Source organism: Myxine glutinosa, chromosome 4 (genome assembly GCF_964187855.1).
Source record: "Myxine glutinosa chromosome 4, kmMyxGlut1.1, whole genome shotgun sequence".
Taxonomy (NCBI): Eukaryota; Metazoa; Chordata; class Myxini; order Myxiniformes; family Myxinidae; genus Myxine; species Myxine glutinosa.
Window position 1 is genome coordinate 13634231 of NC_136264.1, and position 26912 is coordinate 13661142.

The 26912-nt window shown below is 44.4% G+C and overlaps 1 protein-coding gene across 2 annotated transcripts in view; it reads left to right on the forward strand.

Annotated features, from left to right (window-relative positions):
* Window positions 1–26912, forward strand: part of LOC137424446 (methylcytosine dioxygenase TET3) — a 308223-nt gene that overhangs the window by 268924 nt on the left and 12387 nt on the right. For both annotated transcript variants that reach the window (XM_068111914.2, XM_068111913.2), the window contains exons 7-10: window positions 3117–3206; window positions 11813–11950; window positions 19304–19456; window positions 21932–22070. In XM_068111914.2, coding sequence (XP_067968015.2) covers window positions 3117–3206; window positions 11813–11950; window positions 19304–19456; window positions 21932–22070 — 520 coding nt within the window. The remainder of the gene's footprint in view (window positions 1–3116; window positions 3207–11812; window positions 11951–19303; window positions 19457–21931; window positions 22071–26912) is intronic.

Below are 26912 nucleotides of genomic sequence, written 5' to 3' on the forward strand. Positions count from 1 at the left end.
TTCCAAACCCCGGGTCGCGATTTCTACCCCCGTCATTGTACCCGTGCTTTCCTCCGCTTCGCTCAACCAGCGCTTTTCGACTCGCGTTACCTCCTCGTGCACCCCTGGGACCCTTTCGCCCACCATGTGATCCATGGTCTCCCCACATTTTTGCATGCGGTCATCCATTCTGTTGGTTATTGCTTCAATTTGGTTTAACCATCGCTCCCTGTTCCGGTTCAAAAGGGCTTCCATTTCAGCCATAAATAATTGCATGTCTTCCACCGTTGGTACAAAGGGCGCGGCAAAATTTGGTGCCGCTGTAACCACGTGCGCGAGAGCGCCATTTAGTGCACCTGATACCTCCTCAACCACACCTTCTTTACTCTCCTCCACCATTTTCTCCACATACATTTCCCCGAGGTCCTGGGTTACCCCTAACCCGTCTATCTCTCCCACCGGCATCCCGTCGCCTTGGACAGCCATGGCGCGATTTCAAAATTCGGGCTTTTCCTTTAAAACAAAACAAATTTCGGTATTTTATAATTTTGAGCGCGTGAAGCGCGCTCCGGGTCGATCTCACTCCCCGACACCAATTGTTACAGATCGCGGTTAGGATGTTATAGACCGAGCGGTGGTTTAAAACCGCGACCTAACAAAACTCACCCGATTCCACCCGAACGTTGGTTGTATCGCACCCTAGCTGCTCAATGAGGGAAAAGACAAAAGCGACGCAATGCAAGAGGAAAACGGAGACAAAAAAAAGGTTTGAAATACTACTACATTTATTCCTACTATTTACACACAAGCAAAAAGACAGATGTCACGTTTATTTACAAGCACAAGACGCAGGTGACACAGTGCAAATTTAGCTTACCTACAGACTTAACTTATATCCCAGGACAGAACAAACAGAACGCTGACTCACGCGGGGAATGCCAGGGATGGCAGAAGGTGGATGGCTGGCGGGAGAGGAAAGGTCCAAGGGGGGGTCTTGCAGCTCAATCGTGCGTTTGGCAGCCGCCGTTCCTTTTTGTTGGCCCTGCTCCAAACCGCCGTTCAGGCCCCCTTTGGCGGTTGCCGGGTGTCGCTGCTGCGGCGGCCTCCGTCCGCTGCGTTCCCAGGACTTGTCTCACTGGTCTGGTCCCTCAACCCTCAACCCTCAACTCTTTCTTGCTTCTCTCACTTCTCACCACCGACTCCTCTCTCTGGCAACCGACTGTGACCAACTCCTTGCAACCAACTCTTCCTCTCTTCACAACCCTTCTTTTTCCAACCCAGAGTGCATCTCTCTTTCTTCTTCCTTTTTTCTCCGCTTCCGGTTGCGCCCTTTTATAGCGCCCCCAGCGATCACGCCCCCGGCGCTTTGGACACGCCCATCGGGGTGCTCACCTCGGCCCTGGCTGGTCGCACGACCCTCGGGCTCCGCCCCGGACGACGACGGGCGGCGCGCCCCTCCTCCCCTCTGACGAGGTGCGACACGCCTTTCTTCTCCGACTCGAGCCTCGTGGTCAATGGCGGTTATTGGAGGGGAGGTGATTGGGAATCGAGGGCTCAGCAATGACGAGAGGGGATGTAATATGGCAATCGAGGGTCGGCAATCACGAAAGGGGGATGTGAAGGAAATGGGGATTTTTGGGGATGGGAATGAAAGGGGATCTATTCTCTTTCACTGGTGCAATGGAGTACTTTCAATTAATGGGAGACACAGCCTTATCCTAAAACACAGAATAAGAGATAACTATCGAACATGGATATTCTATGATTGGCTGACGTGTATGCTTGTGGACTATGGGATGCCCTTTTGGTCTTTACACAGCTCCGGAGGCAGGAGGCACAGAATAAACAATAATAATAATCATACAGCACACAATCAAAAAAAATATACAGTCCTCATATCCACAACAGTATAAATGAAGGCATATAAACGCGACGTATAAACTCGACGTCTAAACTCGATGTATAAACTCGACGTATAAATGAAGGCTGTTATTTCAATGCTTGTGATTAAGTTTTTTTATCGTACATTAGATAATCACTCTTCGGCGATTGGCGACAAACTTTGAACGAGCGATCATCGCATGATTCGCAATTCTACATGCGTCTAACTCTTAAATGCCATTCATAAGTTTGGCCTCTAGTGTCAGAATCACGAAACTTCACACCCAGTAGGAAGAAGAACAGAATTTTTATTTTTTTTTGTATACAAGGCCGAGGCTCGTGTAAGAGCTAACATTGATCACAAAAATAAAAAATAAAAACCGACACACAAAACATACAATAAAGGGAGTGGCAGACAAGATGGAGAGAGAGAGGGAAGCACACAAGTACAACAGCAGAGAACAGGGACATCGGGAGATCTGTGGGAGGGAGAGGGCTTGGATGGAGGAGGCATGGGAAGGGGGGGGCGGGAGGGGGGGGGGGGTGAGTGATCTTGAGTTTTCAGTAAAGCTGACCCTCTTGTGATTGGCATACCTTTATCAAATTTCGGTTAATAAATGGTATTGTTCAAAACGTTCTCCGACCGACACAAGCCTCAAGAAAGTCTCGCATTCCTTATCCATGCATTCATTGTGCTTGTATTCCAAGGGACCTCTTCAGGTAAAGCTTTACATTGCCTCAATACCACCGCTTGAGTATTTGTAACAAATATAGAACTAGTATCCGGATCTGGATCTTCACCAAAATCGAATCACTTCATCCTTGTCACACACCCAATTTGCCCACCAGGTTTCGTCCGAATCCATCCACTCCACAACTTTTTGAAATATCTTGCTCACAGCCAAACAAACACAGTGAGGGGTGAAAACATAACGTCTGTCCACCTTCCATGGTGGATGTGACAAATTCCCCATCTTCTGTTGGAAAAGAAAAAGGTCCCAAACTTGTATGGTATGAGTTTTCATTAGAAAGCAGCCCTCATCATGAGGTGAGATGTTGATGTGCAAAACAAAGAACGACTTCCATATATGGCAATTTAGCAAAGTTATAGATCATGGCATGTTTTTGAAGAAAAGTAAATATGATACATGACACACCTTACTTCACTGTGTTGGAGCAAGTGCTGAGTGGGTGAGCGAGTGCATATTTGTTTTTCCAAGTTTGCTATATGCTTAGTATGCTGTGTGTGTTACCAGGAAGAAAAGTTGGCGCACCAGCTGCAATGCTTGTCGACGCATGTGGGACCAGTGTATGAACGTCTGGCACCAGATTCTTACAAAAACCAGGTACGTTGCTCCCATTATTTAATCAATCAGTACCGAGTAAAAATAACAACTGGCAGAGTGGAGCAGAGAAGTTGCCTTTACAACTGTGTAGGTTACATTATAAACAAGAAAGAGCAATCAGAGATTGCAGACCCTTGCCAGGACGTGTTTTCAGTGTTTTTTTTTTACGGCTTTTGTGTTAATATAAATATTGTGGCCGAACCACGTGACCGATGACGTCATCATTATTATTTTTTTCTCCACTAATTTATTCCTAGATTATGTTCAAGAAATTTCATCTTGATCGGATGAAGTTTTATACTTGTTAAATTATGACGTCTTAATGGAGACACCTATGACATCATCATTAACAGATGTTATTCCACATGGAGAGTTCTTTACAATGAGCCATGTCTCAATTTTTTCTATGCAGCACTTTCAGAGATATAGAGGTGCAAATGTTTTTGGTTTTTCCAAGATGGCGGCTGAACCACGTGACCGATGACGTCATCATTTTTTTCCCCTCCACCAATTTATCCCTAGATTACGCTCAAGAAATTTCATCTTTATAGGATGAAGTTTTGTACTTGTCGAATTATGACGTCATAATGGAGGCACCTATGACATCATCATGAACATATTTTATTCCCCATGGAGAGTTCTTTACAATGAGCCATGTCTCATTTTTTTCTATTCAGTGCTTTCGGAGATATAGAGGTGCAAAGGTTTTCGGTTTTTCCAAGATGGCGGCCGAACCACGTGACTTATGACGTCATAATTATTTTAAAATTCTGCAGGTGGAGGTGCACCTATGGTGAAAATTTCCTGTCAATCGGACCAACGGTTGCAGAGAAAATCATATTTATTCTGTGCGGACAAACAGACAGATAAACAAACGGACTCAAATGCAATACCCTCTCTTCGGGCGAGGGTAATAATGATTGTCAACAACCTTGTTGCTAATATCTGTACTCTAACAGAGATGTTTGTCTGTGTCCCCATTTTTCTCGGAGATGGTAAAATGAATCTTCATCATACTTTCAGAGGTTCATCAGCAACATTTATTATTATATGACAGCAGGAACCATTTAGAAGGATACAGAAGGAGTACACATTATATACGTCTGTAGTAATATTTCTTGAAGCAAGAGTAAAACATAAAAGAACAAAGAAGGAGCACACAGACAACAACAACTTCCTGTTAGAAAAAAAAAAATTCACATGTTTTGCTTCATTTTACATCCCCATGGACACTCACAGGTAGACATGCAATATGTTTGTGTCTTTTAATTAAATCCGTCAGTGAAGCGACAGGTAGGCACGCCTCGGGTGTACTGAAACGGCTGCTTACCTGTCCCCAAGAATCCTACATAGATTTAATCAAGGCGCAACCACATTGATGGGACTAATGTGTACACGTAGTAGGGGAAATACCGTGACAAATAGGTGGTTCCATCAACACCCTTGTCTTTTTTATTCTTTTCCTCTTCAACCTTGTGTTACTATGTAACGGTTGCCCTCCAGGTACTACCTGTCCAGTCTTCATTTCCTTATTTCTATTGATACCCCTGTCAAGTGCAGCACATTTCTCTGACCAATAAGCCCACGGCAGACATCCATCACAGAGAAACTGCTCGTTTGGAGATTTGAGACTCATTTTCACAAAGATTTTGACTGTGTCACCATGTTGTCCACGTAATCTTTCAATGATGAAATTATTAAGAAATCTGTCATGTGATGAACGTGTTGTGATAGTCCAGCACAGGTTGGACACTTCTTGGTGTTTTGTGTACGCTGTGTGTGTGGCTTCACATCATCATGGAATGAAGTGTTGTCACCTGCAATGATCATCGGACATGTCTTCCTTTTGGCTTTATTTACGTGTGTAAAGCCTTAATGTACCACTCTTTGTTTGCTGTTTCATCTTTCCAAAGGAAATCGACAATAATTATTGACCTTCCTGATCCCAAAACGTGGTTGCCATGACGTCCTTTTGTCTCAAGGGAATATTTTTGTAGCCTGGGACCCTTTGTGTTTCAATTCCTGTGATGAGTGTTCTGTTTCCAGCTCATTATGATGACACAACACTTCAACACCTTTCACTATCTATACGATAAGAGAGATGAGTGTGTGTGTGTGGGTGTGTGTGTGTGTGTGTTTTGCCATTTTTCTTAGATGGCCAAACAGATCTTCGGCAAACTTTCAGTGGCGGCGAGTGTTTTAGGCAAAAAACGCTTCCACCTCATTTTCATGGCTCGACACTTGTCGGTTGGCTGCTGTGTGGTTTGTCTGCGAGACCAGTTTTAGCATCTTCTTCACAGCAAACCGATCTTCAAACATTGCTAACCCATATATCTTGTACGAGTACAAGTGCAGAGCACAAGGAGGGGCTAAGTGGAACAAGCGTCCAGCGAGTGCATTCTTTGACTAGTTACAAGGGGTGTCGCAACATGTTCACGGACCAATTCAATTGGACAACACGGGACAGGAACTAAAAGGAACGAGTGCACGCACAGTATGCTTTTAGCACAAGCAGGACCAGAAGATGCACAGTTTGGAACTGAAGCATAATCGGACAAAACACAAATGGCATCCACAATGCAGGACAAGCACGATGCTGTGGATACCTGAACGGCAGTGAAGCTCACAGCTTGTGTGAGACGCAACACGGAACGGAAGTGATGTGCTTTGGAGTTTAATTTTTGTGATGTAGTTCTGTTTGATTACTATATGATGTATTTTGAGTACAAACGGTCAAGGCCAATTCCTTTTAAGATTTCCTCATCCATGCATCTTTCTTCACAAAGCCAATAAATATACAGTGAACAGTTTACGTTTTGTATCTCACCGATAGGGCGTATCTGGATCCGGACCTGAACCAAAATCGAATCGGCTTGTTCTTGTTACTTACCCAACTCATCCGACCTAGTTTTGTCATAAGTCGTCCACAACTTTGAGACGTCGTACTCTATATTGTTTGTGGCTCCATCGCTCAATGGTGAAAATAGAGGGAGATGAACAAACACTGGGTGTGGGGAGGAATTGGGGGCAGGAGAGGATTCATAGACTGGACAATATGGACGGGAACTCTCAGGAGGGAAAACTGGAAATTTGGAAGGAGGCATTGGGGGAGTGGTTAATGAGGGTAGAAAAGATCATCGTTTGGGATTGGGGATGCTCTGAGATGGTGGCGAGCAGATGTCTGTTCTTAAAAATAAATATCGGCTCTGGATTCCGATCTTAACCAAAATCGAATCGATTCGTCTTCGTCTCATCGCACACTCAACCAGCCCACCAAGTTTCGTCCGAATCCGTCTATAACTTTGAGGTATCCGGTTCACAGACAGACAAGGCTGAACATATCCGCCTCATTCTATGATGAACATGTTGGTTAGGTGACAATTTTGGTGAAGAACCTCCGTCCACCTTCGGTGCCAGCTGGCCTCTGAGTTCAAGCCTCAAATTGCAATGCTCAAAACGCTGCACTGGCTCCCAGTACACCAATGTATGAATATTTTAAATATTCCGAATAACCTTGAAAGCTAAACCCATATTTGTTCCTGCCTATCAGACCTTACACCTCTACAAGAAAACTACTGTAGGTATCTCCTGGTAGTCCCTCCAGGTAGAGGTAGAGTTTTGGCAACAGAGTATTTTGCTGATTTGCCTCCTCTGGTTCTGTGGAAATCGCTGCCTTTTCAAATTCGCACAACCTCTTCAATTACGGGTTTTAACGTCTCGTACAATCTCATCCCTTTACGGTTGATTTCTCTTCATTATTATTTTATTGCCTATTTTTTGTAAAGCACTTTGCGATTTTGCTTATTCACGAAAATGCTACATAAGAAATTAATTGATAATATATCAGGTCAGGTGTTACGATTTTTTTGGTAAATAATGGGTGGAGGGGAAAGGAGAGGATGGTCTGCCAGATGGGCACTGCGGCACATCGCCGGGGAGTGTTGATGCAACAACGCGCAACTCACAGAGCGGCATCGCAAGTGATGAAGCACTTGGGGAAAAAAAAAATCACCGACTTGACTTCATTACTAGTTGTGTGCGATTCAAATATACTCTTAATAATTTACAGTTCAGCGACTACAACCGCCATTAGTGTGTGGAAAGGGCAGAACAATAGGTGAGATTGATGAGAAGGGTAACAAGGAAGGGGAGAAATAACTGCTTGGGAAAGATGAAAGTGAAAGCGGAGAGTCGAGTCTCTGTTCCACGTATGCCATATATGTGGGATTTCCGCCACATTTCCATTCCGACAGTCTCCTGAACACAAAGCCTGCGTTACATTTTTCCGAAACACGTAGTGTGTGTATTTCACATTCTCGGACACCTATTGTTGCACAATTTATATTTGTGACACAAGCAATGGTAAAATGGGGTTGCAGTTTGCAGGCAGGGCCGGTTCTGAAATGTGAATTACTGTATTTAATATTTTAGTGACAAGCAGCATGCAGGTTCAATATTTGAAAGACTACTCAAGATTCTATGTACTTTGCACTTTGTAGTTAATTTTACTCGGTGTTAAAGGTTACCTTTATGTAGAAAATCAAAAACCTATTCACTTGGCTTCTCACAAGCACCAAAGCCCTTCTAGATTTGTCGTTAATTAACCGTGTACAATGTTCATTGCATCGAAGAGAGCACCTTTGTTTTTCCACAAAGGATCTTTAAATTAAATAATTAAATGTACATATGCAAATTTCAACAACATTGCCATATAATGGCCAAAACGAAGGGATGCAATCATGTGTGCGAGCTCAGCAGGGAGGCCCATTGGTACTTGTTTTCAGAAAATGTAAACTTGATCCAGTGCAGGAGTCCCCATGGAGAATGCAAACTTAGCCTGTCCAATCAGTGGCCTGTCCAGCAGAACGACTCATCTGCAACAGCGATTTACGATAAACTGCTATATACATGCAAATTCATGGAATGCATTTCATGTTACCTGGAGGCCATGTCGGCGTAGTGCGCGTTTACCATAACACATCGGGAGAACATAGAATTCTCAACACGTACGGAAAATGTTCGCTTCACAATATCTAATGAAAACGTCCGTGCTTTAAAATGAAAATAACTTGCACTTAAAAAGAAGCAAAATGTGTTTTTTGGGTGTATGAGTTGGGTGTGCGACAAGCAAGGATTATGAAATTTTGGTGAAGATCCAGATCCCAGAATTTTTTAAGCGCTTCTTCACCACAGTGGACGGATTCAGCCAGAACTTCGTGGATTGATTGTGACAAAACTTGCTGGATGAGTTGGGTAGGTGTAAAGAACAAGCCGATTGGATTTTGGTTCAGGTGCGGATATCAGTGGGATACGAAACGTAAGCTGTTCAGTCTGACGGAGGAATGCGCTCTACCAAGTGCTCTTCTGGTTCATCATTTTAAAATGTGATAAATGTTTGTTTTTTTGCCACAGAATGAGATGTACTCGTGGGAGAATTTACCATTAGCAGACATCCTGTTTACCTAATGGCAATTAGGGGGTAGGGAGCATTGGGAAAATGAAATAAATAAATCAACAAGGGTAGCAAGACGAGAAAATATCTTGGGTAGGGAAGGGGTCAAATTGGAATGTTATTACACGATTGGAAAGACAAACTAATGGAATTCCATGAGTGGGGAAAAAAAGAGTGAACTGGTGTGGCAGAAAGTTTGCTCATCAAAGGTTAATAAAGAGCGGGTGAAAAGATGAATGTGTTACTTATTGGTGTTGCGGAGCAGCAGGTGTCCAAAATTGTAGGAAAGCAAGGTGGGAAGCAGGAGCTTTACTGGTGAGCCACACTCGATTGCCAATTGGACGAAGTTGCAAAAACATGCTCTGATTAGGTGCGGGACACAAAGGAAGGAGCATGGCCAATTGATATCTGCCTTCAGGTGTGACTTTGGAAATCTCACCTGCATAGGGCAGTCATGTCTGATGACAACATAACGTAATGTTGCGACTACTTTCTGAAGCCACTTTTTGTTATCTGAGGAGTCAGTAACGAAATTGTCCATTTATGTATTCACACCTGTTTGCCTGTGAACAGGATATCTCAAAGTTATGGATGGATTTGCATGAAACTTGGACAGGTTGGGTGTGTGACACAGAGGAATTGATTCGATTTTGGTGAAGATCCGGATTCGGATTCGATAATCTTTTCACCATTCAGAGATAGGGCCAAAAACGACATGTAGCATGATATTTCAAAAAGTTGTCGACAGATTCGGCCGAAACTTGGTGGACGAGTTGGTTAGGTGACAATAACAAGCCCATTCGATTTTGGTTCAGGTCCGAATCCAGGTCCGACCTATCGGTGGGATATTAAACGTAACCCGTTCATGGTGGAGGTTTGCGCCCTACCGAGTGCCATTCTATTTGTTATTAGTCCCCTACCGGTGTACACCGGAGGGGACTATAGGTTTGCACGCCGTCCCTCCGTCCGTCAGTCTGTCTGTCTGTCAGTCCGTCAGTCCGTCAGTCCGTCAGTCCGTCAGTCCGTCAGTCCATCACGCAAAGAACAGTTTTCCGGACTTTTTTTCTAAACGCTTAATGCTAATGATTTCAAACTTAGTACATGGTTTCCTCATGATAAGTTACAGCTCAAGCTCGAACTTCACGACGTTTAGATCATTTTTGACAAAGTTATGGCACTTTGAACTTTGGTAATTCTGATGATCTGTTAAGACTCAGTGCCATTTTAAGTTTTAATTTCCTTTAAAAACCAATTTCTCTGCAATAATAGGACCGATTGAGATAAAATTTTCACCATATGATGCTCGGTCTGTAGAATATTTTAATGGTAATTATGACGTCACTTGTCACGTGGTTCAGCCGCCATATTGTTTTCGTGAAAACACGAAAACCCCTTTTTCTCTGCAACGGCTGAACAGATCGAGGCCAATCTTTGCAGGCAGAATCGCATACCCATGACGAACAAAAAAGTCAACGAGCATGATGTCATGCATCACATGGTTTCAGAGTTATGACGTTTTAAACATGAACCTTTAAAACGGAGCTCCTCCTTCATTTTTGATCCAATCGAGGGGAATCTTCACAAATCTGTTCAGCATGTCAGTCTACTAAAATGTCCTTTTGGAATTTGCGATAGGGCACGTGGTTTGGCAGATATCGTTAATTAAACGAAAATATTTTTTAAAAATGGATATCTCTTGAATCGCTAGTACCTCAGACCGTGAGTTGGTAATAATCTATCTATAATTCCAGTAATCTCTGTACGTTTGTACGTTTGTACGTTTGTCTGTCTGTGACCGCTGTTTCTCGACAACCACGGGTCCGATATACTTTTAACTTGCCAGGTATATTGCTGGGGACCCGAGGATGTGCCTTTTCAAGGTTTCATATTAATCGGACAATTACTTACCGAGCTATGTCCAAAAAACGATTCAACCAATCAGAGAGCAGCGAACGATCGCGTGTGCCGAACGTGGCGGGCACACTCTGCCTCGGATGGCACATTTGAGAGCGTATTCATTTATTTCACGTTTGCAAACTATGTTGGCGTTAAACTATGTTTTACAACTAATAAAAACGAATTTGCGATTCATTCGCTTTCCTGCGCGTTTGTGCACGCGATGGCGATTTCTTTACCAAACTCCGGAAGCCGTTCGCTTTGGACCAAACCATTGCATGTAAATAGAGGGGGGGGATTGTCACCACTCGCAAGCCGTTCGCTTTGGACCAAACCATTTCATGTAAATAGAGGGGGGGGATATAATTTTAGATATAGATATAGTACGGGCATGCCCTAGTTTATATAATTCACACAGTGCAATACGTGCAGGCCGCTCCATGGAGTGATCTTGCGGGCTTATCAACGAGGCGAGGCGTGACACACGAGGCGAGGCGTGACACACGTGTCTCAGCATACCTCAGATCAAGTTTGAAAACCAGCATCAACCGTGCATAAATTTGCATATTTGATCATTTTTGACAAAGTTATGGCACTTTGAACTTTGGTAGGGGACATGTATTGCAGCGCAATACTCAGAATGCTTGTTGTGTTAATAATTTATCGATGAAACAATAATGAAACTGAAAACACTTTGCCTTACTGTGTTATTGTATTTCTTTGCTTCACTGCATTTAGAGAACTAATACACCCGCTCACTACGGATGCGGCAGGAAGGGTCATTCCTCTTTGGAAAAACGCCACGATAAAGCTAACTTAATATGGCTATACACCTCAACACACAACCCATTGACGGCATTGGTGGGGAAAACCATCTCGGGAGAGAAAACCTCCAACACAAATGAATGCGCTACAACCTTCATTGTGTAACCCTTCATCATCCTGTTAAGTTTGGTTGAGATTGGATAAGTAACGACGGAATGTATTAGCATCAAAAATTCATCAGACAGACAGACACAAATGGCGTAATTTAGTATGATAACATGGAAAACCTAGAAGAGCTGAATGACATGTAGCTTTTATCATAGTCCATTGTATAATAACAGATGTCGACGTGGAATTGTGCAGATGTTATAGTGTAAAGATACGACTGACTTCATTTGCATTGAAATGTGAATAGCGAGAGTGGCGAGGCTGAAATGAATCGCGTCGCCGAATGTGTGGAGGACTAACTTGCAGGTAACCTTTATCTTCGTAGATACAACACGAGGCTTTCGCATCAGAGTGTCGGCTCGGCCAAAATGAGGGGAAGCCGTTCTCTGGGGTTACGGCCTGCGTCGACTTCTGCGCGCATGCACATCGGGATCAACACAACATGCCGAATGGCAGTACAGTGGTGAGAGAAATGTGAAAGCGGTTCCACACCTGTCCGAACATTTGGGCACAACGCCACAAACACTATTGAGTTCTCTTTCATGGAATTGTAAAAAATAGACATCACATGTTTCACCTACATACGCTGACACATTTATTTATCAGCAGCACTAAAACAGATATATATATATATATATATATATATATATATATATATATATATGTATGTATGTATGTATGTATGTATGTATGTATGTATATATATATATATATATATATATATATATATATATATATAGTATTTTATTTGTCTATGAAACTGAGGATCATGAAAGAGCGAGGCCACAGAGGGGCAAAATCAAAATAAATTGTTACATATTTTCATACACATACAAGGTTTTTATTCAAATTATTTTAAAATGGACCAGAATTGCATTTTTGGGGATTTGACCTTTTGACTCTGCCTCAGGACCCCAAGTGACGGGGCCAAAATGATACTGCTCTTGCACACCCTGTGCCATATTGCTGATTACTACAGCCTGTGCCACCATCCTTTAGACAGGTGGGCTTCTGTGGCATCCATCTCTGCAGATGTGGGAAAAAAACGTCATCAGTGAGCTACCTGGAACACGTCTTTCGATGCAGGAAATTCTCATGCTCCCAATCTGTTCATCTACCAGGATCCCCATGATTTACTTATCTGGCCATCTCCTTGTACATGTGTAGTTCCTGGAGCTGTTAGGCCTCACAATGTGTCACAAACTGTCTTGCGCAGACCACATCTCCAAACTGGCCTTGAAGGACTACAGAGCTAAGTCCAATCTGAGCACCCGCCTCCCTCCACCTCTTTAAAACCCTTCCCTCCCATGTAAAGTGATCACATGTAATGAGGTGTTTATAACCGAAGATGTGGTCTCGGAATGTGGGAAAGGAAACTCTCTCGTGTAGGCATTTTTATAAAAGATTCCACAGTAAAGACAATATATAATACGGTAGGTAAGTCTACCTAATCTTGCATCACGTTTCAAAAAAATTAAACGTAAAATGTGCAACAATTACATTTAAGAAAATGCTTAAAGTGTTTAATTATGTTTACGTTTCTGAAGTGTACCAACACATTATGTCAAAAATCCGGATCTGTTAGTTACTAAATATTGTTTAAAAAGACGGATATCAATTAGGTACAGTATTTTCAGTATAGTTTCTTTTATTGGCATTTAAAATTCCCGATTAAACAACAACAACAACAGTGGCGGAAGCAGAACAATGTAGTTCGTAAAAAAGGGTGAAAATTCGAGAGTATTCACAGTTTATTTTTTTCAAAAAGGACAAATTTTAAAGAACTATGATGTGCATGCTGAAAGAAGGTAAGAAAGAGTTAAACTGTTACAATTTGGTTTTGTAACTCCAATAACTGGTAAGGCCTTCTCAATCGGTTGAATGAATGATCGTTTTAAGGCCATTTTCCCCGCTAGAGCGGGGGTTAGCCTTGCGGGCCCCATGACAGTCATGGTTCCCTGTTTGAGGCGATGTTTTTAAGGCCGGATGCCCTTCCTGACGCCAACCCTTGGTCGCCTCTTACGATGCGCAGGGATACGGTGTACCTATTCTAAACCGGGGTACACACCGGGATCATTCATCCCAGCAAGCTGGTACTCAATTTGCCGACCTCGGAAGGATGACAGGCTGAGTCAACCCCCCTGGCGTTAATTCAGCGATCGACTGGGATTCGAACCCAGGATCCCAAGCCGGCACCCTAACCGCTAAGCCAACACCAGGTTGGGATTGTGTAATTATGATTACGAATAGGCCTCTATCCATGTTGTTGGTAATATCTGTTGTTGGTTTGGTTCTTCATCGTGAACTGTCCAGCATTGAAGAAACAGAGCAGACTGTGTGTTGTGACGTAATCTAACAATTTCTTCATGTACAAGAGATCCCGAGTTCTTATCCCATTCTATGAACGTTTAATTATTTATTTTTCCTCAAAACGAATCAAAATCTGAACATGATTCGTAAAGATTCTGAAATGATAAAACAATTCAATAACTTATTCAAATCAATTCATGACAATCGCAGTGACGTCACACATCAACTTTGTTGGCCGAATGCTTATTATATCGTTGCAGTTTACGTAGGAACAATTGATTTGTTATGATCATTATGCCATTTTTTCATTATATGCAATGTTTGCTTTTCAGTCAATTGGATTTTTATCATGAGATAATAATTAAAATAAATTTTGAGTTTTGAGCAGAAGTTTTTTTCACCAGAGTACTTATTTTCAAATGTATTACAGCATTTGTCTTGTCTATATTTAGAATAGTGTTTTGAATTTATGACAAAAAGAAACGTCCAAAAAAAATGTTTCCCGCACTCTGCTCGGCCAAATTATCTTTTTCAAGACAATGTAATTTTTTGCGCCCCCACCTCCCCCCCCAACCTAAAATGCTAGATCCGCCCTTGTCTCCCACATTGCAATACACATTGTAAGAAATGTCCTCAGTGTGATGAGAAGGTTCGGATAAGATTCCCGGAATCCCCACTTCACAACGTATTTCAAGATTCCATGTACGTTGTTGGAGTCCACTGTTTCCTTCCCAGTGGCTTCCCCATACATTTTGATGTGTCGACGAAGATGACGAATCTCTCTCTGCAGCACGCTGGCAATGATATCATCGTGGCCGCATGTCTCTGTGAGACGGTGGATTTTCATGGCAATGTTGCTGTCGGTGGATTTATGTTCATCTCAGTAATCTGATGGGTGCATCGGATCGTTTCCTCATGTAGCTAATCCAAGATTTCTTACTGCTCCTGTTTTATCTCATTTTATAATGAAAGACACATTTGCTATTCGCCAGCCTTCTGCTACCTGTCCTGACTCCAGCGAGATGTGAAAGATATTCGCTAACACCACACTTATCTGCTCTGCCACCTCCCTCAATACTCTAGGATGTATATTATCCGGCCCAGGAGCTTTAAACGATTATCTGGCACTTAATTTTTCCCGTTTTTTCCGGAAGCCAGACGGAGGCCAGACGGAAGCCAAACAGTTCAATCTTGGTTTCATCAGACCACAGAATCTTGTTTCTCACAGTCTGAGAGTCCTTTAGGTGCTTTTTTGCAAACTCCAAGCGGGCTTTCATGTGTCTTTCACTGAGGAGAGGCTTCCGTCTGGCACTCTGCCATAAAGCCCAGATCGGGAGTGTTGCAGTGATGGTTGTCCTTCTGGAAGTTTCTTCCATCTCCACACAGGATCTCTGGAGCTCAGCCAGAGCGACCATCGGGTTATTGGTCACCTCTCTTACCACGACCCTTCTCCCCCAATTGCTCAGTTTGGCCGTGCGGCCAGCTCTAGGAAGAGTCCTGGTTGTTCCAAACTTCTTCCATTTAAGAATTGTGGAGGCCACTGTGCTCTTGGGAACCTTCAATGCAGCAGAGATTTTTTTTGTAGGCTTCCCCAGATCTGTGCCTCGACACAATCCTGTCTCTGAGCTCTCTAGGCAGTTCCTTCGACCTCATGGCTTGGTTTTTGCTCTGATATGCATTGTCAGCAGTGAGACCTCATATAGACAGGTGTGTGCCTTTCCAAATCATGTCCAATCAATTGAATTTACCACAGGTGGACTCCAATCAAGGTGCAGAAACATCTCAAAGATGATCAAGATAAATGGGAGGCACCTGAGCTAAATTTCAAGTGTCATAGCAAAGGGTATGAATACTTATGTAAATGTGATATTTCAGTTTTTTCTTTTTAATAAATTTGCAAAACTTTCTAAAATTCTGTTTTCTCTTTGTCATTATGGGGTATTGAGTGTAGATTGATGAGGGAAAAATGAATTTAAACGATTTCAGCATAAGGGTGCAACATCACAAAATGTGAAAAAAGTGAAGGGGTCTGAATACTTTCTGAATGCACTTGTATGTCCCAGTGATGTGTAAAGGTGGAGGCAGAAATAAACAGGGTGGTTGAGCAGAGAGGTACGTCATGTAATTAGGGATAAGCAGTAGGCATTTACGAATTACAAAACAACTGGAATGGAGTCCGATTCTCATTAGTAGAGGAAGAAACAGACACTAGTTAAGCACCCTGCCACTGGACCACATACATTCACAATGACCATACAGGGATCCCCATATATTCACAAACCCAAACCCCTCCTACCGGCAACATCTCTTCAACCACTGGTTAACATACATCGTTCTATTATAGAAATCCGCACCAACTCCCACCCATGGCAGAATTCCTGAAAACAAAAAAATAAATAAATAAAATAACCACAAATAACCTCAAATCCTGCAAATGATCTTCTAAAAATTTACTCCTCCTCTTTAAAGGTTCAAAGTAGATTTGATTCTCCCCGCATCGTTACCCCCCGCATACACCATTACCGCATACACCATTACCGCATACACCATTACCAGTGTTCCCGGCCCACAACCGGAAAAACGTCATCCAACATTCCATAAATATCCCCACCCCCACAACAATGCAAAAGTCTATTTTTTATATCCCTGTGACAAAATGGCGAGTTAGCATATTCGATACCCTCATCCCAGGCAAACACTAGCTCCCTGGTTACCTCCTCTCGCTATCCAATTCCCGCAATCAGACACACATGCATCATTGCCCCCCATCATACGCACTACCATCCTTGTGCACACTCAGAGCACACCCATCACTTCTTGCATTCGTAATACCGACCGCCTCAATTGCAACCACGTCATCACACCCGTTTGAACCTTCTCCACACCCCCCCCCCCCCCTAACCAAAGCATCCCCACATGCTCAGCCCGCCACCACACACTCTCACCTGTGCCCATCATATCCAGACTGTCACCCGCCCCCCTCTGCACATCCAACGTCAGTAGCACACGCAGTACTCCCATCATCTCCCGCATCCTCCACACCACTCATGCCACCTTCACCTGCAGCACCCCCATGCCACCAACACCCCCACCAGCGTATGCACAAGAACCGATCGACAGACCCACCTAACAAACACAATGGACCTTCTTCATCCAATCCCCCACTCTCGAACAAATCTAGTAAAGATGTTAACCCTTTCCTCATTTTGTCCACCAAAGTTCTTAAACGAGCTACCTCCAAGCATTTGTAAGAGAAAAGACCACTCACAATCTCCACCAACCCGAACATTGCCCACATACAACATCCAATACACTGATGATAAGCGTTCATGGATTTATGCCCGGCCTTGCACATATCGAGTGACATCTGCTCGGTCTTGTCCTTTTCTCCATTGGGTTTTGACACCCCGACTCAAACACCAGCAGGCCGATCACCACCTTTCCCAGCCGTCACTACACCTGACTGAACCACTCCTCCGACGTCACCTCTCGAGGAGCCCCTGCTGTGAGATATACTCTCTCCCTGTCTTCCAGCCCCAAACCAATGTGCTCACCTCCACCAGAATCGCTTCTTCCATCAAAGCCACATCCATCCTCATGGCTGACCCCTCTACCACATGGCTTCCCTCCTCAGGAGCGGCCCCCAGAAGGCCGCTCAGAGCCGTCAGTAGAGAAAGTTTCCCCCATGTCATCAATCCGCCTCATGGTATGAGAGCCAAACCGCCGCCCCGAGCTCCTCTCATTGAAGACGTCACACTCCGATCCGCAGTCAGGCCCCCAAGGGAATCCCTGTTGAAGGACCAGCTGGATGCAGGCTGGAATGCTGCCGATCGCCCCAGCATCCCTCCCTCCCTCCTGAGCCTGGCAGCAGTAAGCCGTTTCGGCACCTCCAGCTTTAAACGAGACTCTGGGAGTGCAGGCGCCTTGCCCTCCCCCAAAGGTTGCTTGGCCAATGCCGCTGCCTGGTTAGACCCTTTGCATCCCTTCTTGTCCTTCTTATACCCGTTGAGACCCTGTCCCCACTCTTCTCTTGCAATTCCTCTCAGTTCGTCTCTTTGTCATTGTCCTACTGTTTTCCCTTAAGACCATTCTTTCAGTTGATCCATTGCCCGTTGTTGTTCTGCTCTTCGCTGAGCCTTGATACCTCGATAAAATCGAATTATAATTAAATCAACAGGACAGAGGAACTTTGTGCTGCAAAAGATGGTTTCAACAGGTACAGTACTTTCACTCACCTGCTTATCAGTATTTTTCATTTTCTCCAGCAAGCTACAGTATTAACACCAGCTGGTGAAACCATTAAGCATCCCCCTATAGGATAGAGGGAGGCCTATACATGTTGTAGTGTTTGTTTTTACAATTAGTGCCCCCAGTTTTTAATTACATGAGTTTCTTAGACCCCTTGCAGTACAAAACCACCATTTAGGATTATTTTTTCTGCCAATGTCCGAACCGTATAACGGAGCCAGGTGGGATTTTGCATCAATAATGTGAAGAGAAAGTACACGGGGTTGACATTTATTTTGGCCTTGGCCTAATTTTAAGGTCACAACTTAATTATAGCCTTTTTTTTTTTAAACCATATTTCACCATAACTCGACCAAGGTTTGTCCGATCAGAATGAAATTGCCCTTTCTAGATAGTGTAGATTAAGGCGCATTCACCCTTCATTTACGTCACACCACTCTGAGTTAAAGGTCAAGGTCAAATGGTGGTTATGGGGGGGAAAAAAACCTTTTTTTGTCATCGCACAGTTTTGCCAATGTGGAATCTCAAAGCCCGCTTGGTCTTCCAACATGGTCCTGCATCATAATAGTAGGCCTGCACTGATGTTGTGCACCTGATATTTGATTATTGTCCTTGATCTACCTTTTCGGATTGTGACCTAATTACCGAAAGACACCTTCTTGATCATAACTTGAATAATTTTCCTCCGATTTTCATGATCTTGAGCTTGACAGGTAGATTGTGGATGGGGACACATTTTATTAATTTACACTCTATCCCTAAATGTTGAATGTCAAGGTCATATGGTGGTCCAAAAAGAATATGTCATCATTGGATCGCAGGCGCCCGGGGAGGCCTACCCTTGGCGATCGCTTTGTGATCCCAGATATCTAGTTGCAGACTGCAACTTTAATATTTTTTTTAACCAAGGGGTTGCTGTGGCTTTATTTTTGAGGATGAGGAGAATGAGAAATACTTGGAAAATGGATGTCAGATGCTCAACTACTTGTATTTTTATGAAGATGTGACAATTTGCTTCATCACACGCGGAAAGCTCCACACCATTGGTAAATGTGGATGGAACTATTAGGGAGTTTGGATAAAGTGCCAATTTGTGTTTGTTCCTATTATTAAATGTCATACGTATTAAATGCAAGGACTATCTGATATCCGCTGCCTTCTTGCAACTGACGTATTTACGTAAGTGCGTACTCGTGGTCAAGACATACCCTCCGATCATTGTCATACAGTTTTTTGCAGATCTTTTCTTCTTCATCAGGTGTGCACGTTGACAAAAGAAAACAACCGGCAAGTGGGTGTTCTACCTGAGGATGAGCAGTTGCACGTGTTACCACTCTACAAACTCTCATCTACGGATGAGTTTGGGGATCCAGAAGGAATGCAAGCACGAATCTCTTCTGGAGCTGTGCAGGTAATAAGTGTTGAAATTGTCGAGGTTTTGAATACAATGTGCACTATAACAGGACAGTTTTTACTTTGGGTATTATTTGTATATAGATCATGACAAAGGACAATATCGTGATAGCATATTCACAAGAGAAGGAGGCAGAAGAACGAATGACAACTGACATAACCAGAAGCGAGTAAGAGGAGTAAGTGCATGGAGGGTTTGCTGGGGGTAGAAAGGATTTATGGGTAGCGGTCAAGAGATGCTCGTGGAATGGCTCAATAGGTGAGAGAAAAGATGTGAGCATGGAGAATGCAAGGTGAACACCGAGCGGAATATTGGCAAAACACGTGCGATTTGGTGGAAATTGGGGAAAGGGAGGGGAGTGAAATAGGAAGGTGAGAAAAACCAGGATTTTAAACTCAACTGGACTACCGTCCAGTTGAGTTCATCACATACTGAACCCTCCGGCGTCCGTCGTCGTCTGTCGTCCGTTAACTTTTCGACGTTAACACTCCAGCATCCACAAATATCAACCGATTCAGATCAAACTTGACATGCAGCATCCTTACCCCAAGGACCAGGTTGGTATTACATTTCAGCCCGATCCGTTGAAAAATGGCGGACTTAGGCGACCATTTTGTTTTTGGTCATGAAAACGACGTTAACACTCTTGCGTCCACAAATATTAACAGGTTTTGATCAAACTTAGAATGTTTAACCCTTACCACACAAGGTAGGTTGCTATTGCATTCCAACCCGATCCGTCACAAAATGGCCGCCATAGGCCGCCATATTGTTTTCAGCTCCGAAATGCCGTTGACTTTAACGTCCACAAATATTTATGGATTTTGATCATGGCTTTTCATTTAAGTCAAATCTAGTACAGACAATTGACCTACTTTAAAGTTGTCCAGTCAGATCAGTTGAGTTCTGCTTCCCTGGAAACTCTAGTTTTTTAAAGAGAAGCCGCTAACCTTTCTGCGACGAGGCAGCAGCAGGGCTTGTGCCTCGGCCTGGTGTGTACAATGCTAACATCATTGATAACTTAACACGAGAGAAGATAGCATGAACTGGGACTACTTTGAATGGATTATCAAAAAATATTGTAGTTATTCACAGTCTCATCGATAATATTTTTTTCAGTCTTGAACTCCATACAATTGTTTATTTTATTTTTATACCTGGGTTAAGGCTCGTAACAGAACTAACACACACACACACACACACACACACACACACACACACACACACACACACACACGTTGGGGGAATTGCCGTTACTACCATCACTTCCCAGGATACTCTGGGTGCCAGGGACGTCACACCAATGGCGCCGCTTTTCTCATTGTACTCAGCGGGGCATTGCCTCAAGAGGAATGTTCTCCTCCCCATGGATGGCCGTCAGTGTCAATGTTCATTATTCACCATTATCTATAAATTGATAAACATCTTGCTTCAGTGCATTCTCTCATGATCGCTCGGTAAAGTTCAAAATCAACCCTGGCATTCACAGTATTTATTCCAAGTTGGCACTACCCAGTCTGAAGATTAATTTTGGAGGCCAGTTCTATAATGTGGTCTAGCTAGGCGAGGTTATGGCTAATAGTAAGGCCTAGACGTTTGAGGGATTGAAATCCTTTCAGTGGTTGATCACAGCAGTTGATAATTGTTTTCATTAGTTGATCCTTTTGGAGAGACACAGTAAGAACAATGTGAAATGCCGCAGGAACAATGAGAACTGCATTCGGTAGGGCGCATACCTCCGCCAGTTAACTTTTTGTATCCCACGGATAGGCCAGATCTGTATCCCTCCCGACCTGAACCAAAACCTCATCGCTTGTCCATGTCATCTACCCAACTCATCCACCGGGTTTTGTCATAAACCGCCCACAACTTTTTGAGATATCACGCTATGTAGTTTTTACCTGCACCTCTCAATTTACCTGCACCTTTTTACCTGTCTCCATGTTTCTCGGTCCCTGCTCTCAAATGTTGTGTTTGTGTCCTTCCCCCTCTCTCCCCATCTTGTCTACCGCTCCCGATGTTATTTGTTTTATGTGTCTGTTTGTCTTTCTGTGTGATTAATGTTCGCTCTTTCACGAGCCTCGATCTTGTATACAAAAAAAAAAAAAAAAAAAAAAAAAAAAAAAAAAAAAAAAAAAAAAAAAAAAAAAAAAAAAAAAAAAAAAAAAAAAAAAAAAAAAAAATAGTGAAGAATCAAGGGGAAAAAATTTTTTCTCGGATCTGGAGCCGGATCTTCACCAAAATCGAATCAATTAATCCTCGTCACACACCCAACCTATCCACCCAAGTTTTGTCAGAATCCATCTATAATTGTTTGATATATCCTGATCACAGATACGTGGATATAAGGGCGAAAGCATAACCTCTGTCCACCTTCAGTGGTGGAGGTAACTGATGATGATGATGATAATAAAGCAACAGAATCATCGTCACATGCTTTAAGCATAAAGTCTTGCCTTCCCACTCGCCCAGGTACTGTCGGCATTCCCCCGTGAAGTGCGGATGCTTTCTGAACCTGTTAAAACAAGCAGAAGAAAAAAGGCTGAAGCAAAGCGAGCTGCCGCCGAACGACAAGCCACCTCCGCTACTGCTGCTACGCCGGAGGCCAAGGGTGAGAGGTTTACAACTAGCATAAGCCAAGGAAAACGCACAGCTCCTGTGCCATCGTCAGCGGCCTCGATGTCAAGCCATGTATTTAAAGCACTTCTAACCCTTTCTTGTAAGGTTGCTATTCTCCTCCCACTTTCCCTTTCCTACACCTTTTCCTTCATCTGTCTCCATCACCCCACCCCCCTTCCATTTCTCTCTCTGAATATTAATCACTCGGTCACTTTAGAAACAAGTTTCCCCATGGCTGGTAAGCATGAGTGATTTCCGAATGTCTGCAGATTTCAGTGTTTTCTGAATGTTCAGGCGATTTCTGAGAATCATGTAAATGACTGATAATGTTTATATGAATTGCGATACAGCCGAAGTGTAAGATATAACATTACAGTATTGTGAAATTATCTTTGTGACACTTCAGTTTATCTATGTCAAACACAATTGTTATAAAAGCATACTGATTGATACTGTAGTGCATACACTCACCTCTAAGCTAGCTAGCCTGGGTTTGAATCCCGACACAGCTATGAACTGTCATCTGTGTGCTATCTCCACACGTGGGTGGGTTTCAGGAGGTGGACCGGAGACCTACCAGGTCTCAAATTATAAATTATCCACGTGTTTGTGTGTGTGTGTGTGTGTGTGTGTGTGTCTGTGTGTGTATGTGTGTGTGTGTGTGTGTGTGTGTGTGTGTGTGTGTGTGTGTGTGTGTGTTGTTATGGGTTGTTATGGGTTCGGAGCGAGCGCGCTGAGATGCACGAGGGAGCCGCTCAGATCTGCCGCCCGACCTCTAACCCTGAAGTCGTCAGGCACAGATAATTTTGCGGCCCGTTGGGACGCTTAGCAACTGCGGATGCTGGTTGAATAAAGCCACCAAACCTAGCAGGGTCCTCAGTCTTATCAAACACGTTATCTTAATGGTGGTTTGCTTACTACAACTAAAGAACCGTGCTCTCGACTCTCCACCGTGTCCACTTATTACATACGTCCGAGCAAAACCATGGGTGGGAGCCGGCTAAACACTACTGAAGCCAATCAGTGGGGCAAAACTTTCCGTCTACCTATTCATACACACTATGTCAAACCAATGAAGGCAAATACATAACCGAGCAGGTCTGAAATGCTTAACAGTTTAAAGCAAATAGCATTTATTTACACACACAAACAACAATCATAGGGTAAGTATCTGCAAAGCAATCAAAAGGCAATCAAAGAGCATGCCATGTATTGACAAAGCAAGAGAGGGAATTTACAGCAAAGACCCAAAAAGAGCAGAATCTTAACCCTCAGCACGTATTTTCCCCTTATACGTACTTATATAAGACATGGCGCAATCACTCATCTGGGAAGGTAGATAATAAAGATGAGATGATAAGCAGAGAAGAATATTGGGACTCGTACAATGCAGGACTGTGTCGATCCCAAAGTAAAGGAAAGGGGGTAGAGGGAAGTGGAAATGATGGGGGGGTGTCGGTGCGATGTCGATGAGGGATACATCTTGTTCATAGACTCAGTGAAGATTTAACTCGATCAGGGATACAGTGCGGATCTAACTCAAAATGACGGGTGCACAAAACTAAAGACAACACAGTGGATTATAATAAATACAAAGTCATGGATTATGTCCGATGAATTACTTGCAATAAATAGTACAGTTTGTTAGTCCAATAAATGAAACTTTCCCTGGGGAAGATTAGAGGCGAGGGCAGCAATTAGTCAACAAAACCAGCGTCGCATTGCATATTGGAATGAGAGCATCGCAACTTTAACATGCTCCCCTCCCACGTCAGCAGGATGTTAAAGCGATCTGCAGCACCTCCCTCCCCCCCAACAGGAGAGTAAAGTGATCTTTAGCATTCCTCACCCTCTAACAGAAGGGTAAGGTGATCTTAGGTGGATACTTTAAGGCCTGGTCGATCTCCATTCCACTTTTTGAAACAAACCTCTGTGTGGAGATAGCAGCCAACAACAGCAACTTGCATGCACACACACACATATGCACACATGTACGCACACACAGAGGTGGATATTTTGAGACCTGGGAGGGCACCGTTCCACCTTCTAAAACCTGCATATGGAGACAATAACCAACGACACAGGTGGATACTTTGAGACCTGTTAGGTCGCCGTTTCATCTCCTGAAACCCACCCACGTGTGCAGATATCAGCCAACGACACAAGGCAGTTGCAATGTCACTTCTGTGAACATGAGGTCACTTCCTCTGTGACCGAAAAGAGATGCAAAGGGCTTTTAGATATAGTAGAATACAAGACCCGTCGCTTCGCTGACGGAAATACCAATTTTTGCTGTGATGGCTAATCTATGGGCCAAGAACAAAAAAAAGGATTCTTGGGAGACCTTCCCTCCTGCAGGGATAACCAGCGTCGCAAGTTGGCGTTTACAGTTTTGACACGTGTGCTGTGCCCATGTACCCAGTTGTGGAAAGGCACAGATCAGGGGATGGGTATAAAAATGTTAAGGGGATGGGTATATAAATATTTCAAAGGCCTTGAATATCCCTTGGAGCACAGTCAAGGCAATCATTAAGTGGAAAGCGCATGGTACCATCAAGACCCTGCCTAGATTAGGCCGTCCCTCCAAACTGGATGACAAAGCAAGGACGAAGACTGATCAGAGGCCACCAGTAGGCCAAAGGCAACTTTGAAAGAGCTACAGGCCTTTATGGTAAAGACTGGTCACTGTGTGCATGTGACAACAATATCCCACGCACATCACAAGTCCAGCCTGTACGGTAGGGTGGCAAGAACTAAGCCACTACTCAAAAAACCCACCTTGAGTCCCGTTTGAGGTATGCAAAAAAAAAAATAACACTCTGGAGATCCTGAAGCCACGTGGCAAAAGGTTTTGTGGTCTTTTGAAACAAAGATGGAACTTTTTGGCCTAAATGCAAAACGTTAAATTTGGCGCAAACCCAACACAGCACATCACCCAAAGAACACCATCCCTACTGTGAAGCATGGTGGTGGCAGCATCATGTTATGGGGATGTTTCTCATCAGCAGGGACTGGGGCACTTGTCAGGATAGAAGGGAAAAGGGAGGGAGCAAAACACAGAAAAATCCTAGACGAAAACCTGCTGCCCTCTGGCAGAAAGCTGAAATTGGGACGGAAGTTCACCGTTCAGCATGACAATGACCCGGAGCACACAGCTAAAGCTACACTGGAGTTGCTGAGGAACAAAAAGATGAATGTCCTTGATTGGCCCAGTCAGAGCCCCGACCGAAACCCAATCGGAAACCTGTGGCATTTACTTGAAGATTGCTGTCCATCCACGCTTCCCACACAACTTGACTGAGCTTCAATAGTTTTGTACAGAAGAATGGAGAAATATTGCCCAATCAAGGTGTGCAAAGTTGGTAGAGACCTGTCCCAAAAGACACAGCTGCAATTGCTGTAAAAGGTGTTTCCACCAAGTATTAACTCAAGGGGTGGGGGGGGGGGGGGGGGGGGCAGGGGAGTGGACACTTTTCCAATCAAGATATTCTAGTCTTGTATTTTTAATTAATTTTCTGAAATTTGTAGAATCTATTTTGCACTTGGAAGTTGTGGGTTACGCTGTCTAAATAACGGTGGAAAAAGTTTAATTTAATGCAATTTAATTCCAGGCTACCAGGCAACAAAAGGTGAAAAATTTGAAAGGGGGTGTAGACTTTCTATAGACAGACTATGAAACACTGAGGCTAAACCAGAAACTGTCATACTTTGGACACATCATACATGCAGAAAAAGAAGGTCTGGAGAAGTCACCCATGCTGAGTATGGTTGAGTGAAGAAGAGGAAGGGGCTGGATGGATGGAACCTTCCATGTGCTGGATGGGTGAGGTTGTAGGAGCTATGCTCCAACGTAAATCGAAAGAATGGACGCGACAAAAAGCTGGAATTCGTCCGAGTTTCTTTATTGTGTCAAATCAACTCGGGTACTCTGAAAAGCCCGTTTATCGGGCAGCAATATATATACACATTATCCCGGAGCGTTTGCCCAGGAATGGCGAGAGGGGGCGTGCCCGGGCGTCCCGGACGAGGCCTGGCAAGTCGAGAGCGGGCATGCCCGGGCGTCCTGGACGAGCCGGTATGGTGATCGCTCCGCGTCCTCGGTAGGTGCAAGGCGATTGTGTTTACCCAGCGGTAGCCGCTACACACGTCCCCCCAGAATCGACTTGCACCGGCAGGGTCAATTTAAGGGGGGTCCTGATGACCCGGCCGAAGCGACCCCTGGCGGGTCATGGGGGGGGGGGTCCGGTGTGGTGGTGGGCGGTCGAGTGGGGGGCACCGTGGACAGGGGGCGGCCTCGCCGTGGCGGAAGGGCCAACCGTGGCGGTTGGTCGATGTCCACGTGCGCCGGCTTGAGGCGGTCCACCGCAATCCGGTCCGACCTGCCGCCGATGTCGATGACGAACGACTTGTCGTCCCGTCGCAGGACCCGGAAGGGCCCGTCGTACGGCGGCCGGAGTGGCCCCCGATGTGCGTCATGACGCACAAAAACGTACTCCGCTGTGCGAAGCGCTTGGGGGACGTAGGACTGGGGGTCACCGTGGTGGGACGTTGGCACGGGGGCAAACCGTTGGGCGGTCTCCTGGAGGTCCGAGCGCTGGTGAGCTGCGGACCAGGGACTGGTAGCGTCGGGCACGAATTCGCCCGGGACGCGTAGCGCCTGGCCGTAGACAAGCTCGGCGGTGGATGCCCGGAGGTCCTCCTTGGGGGCCGTGCGGAGGCCCAAAAGGACCCACGGCAGCCGGTCGGCCCAACCGCCGTCCTGAAGGCCGGCCATGAGCGCGGCCTTCATGGAGCGGTGGAATCTCTCGCACAACCTGTTGGCTTGGGGGTGGTA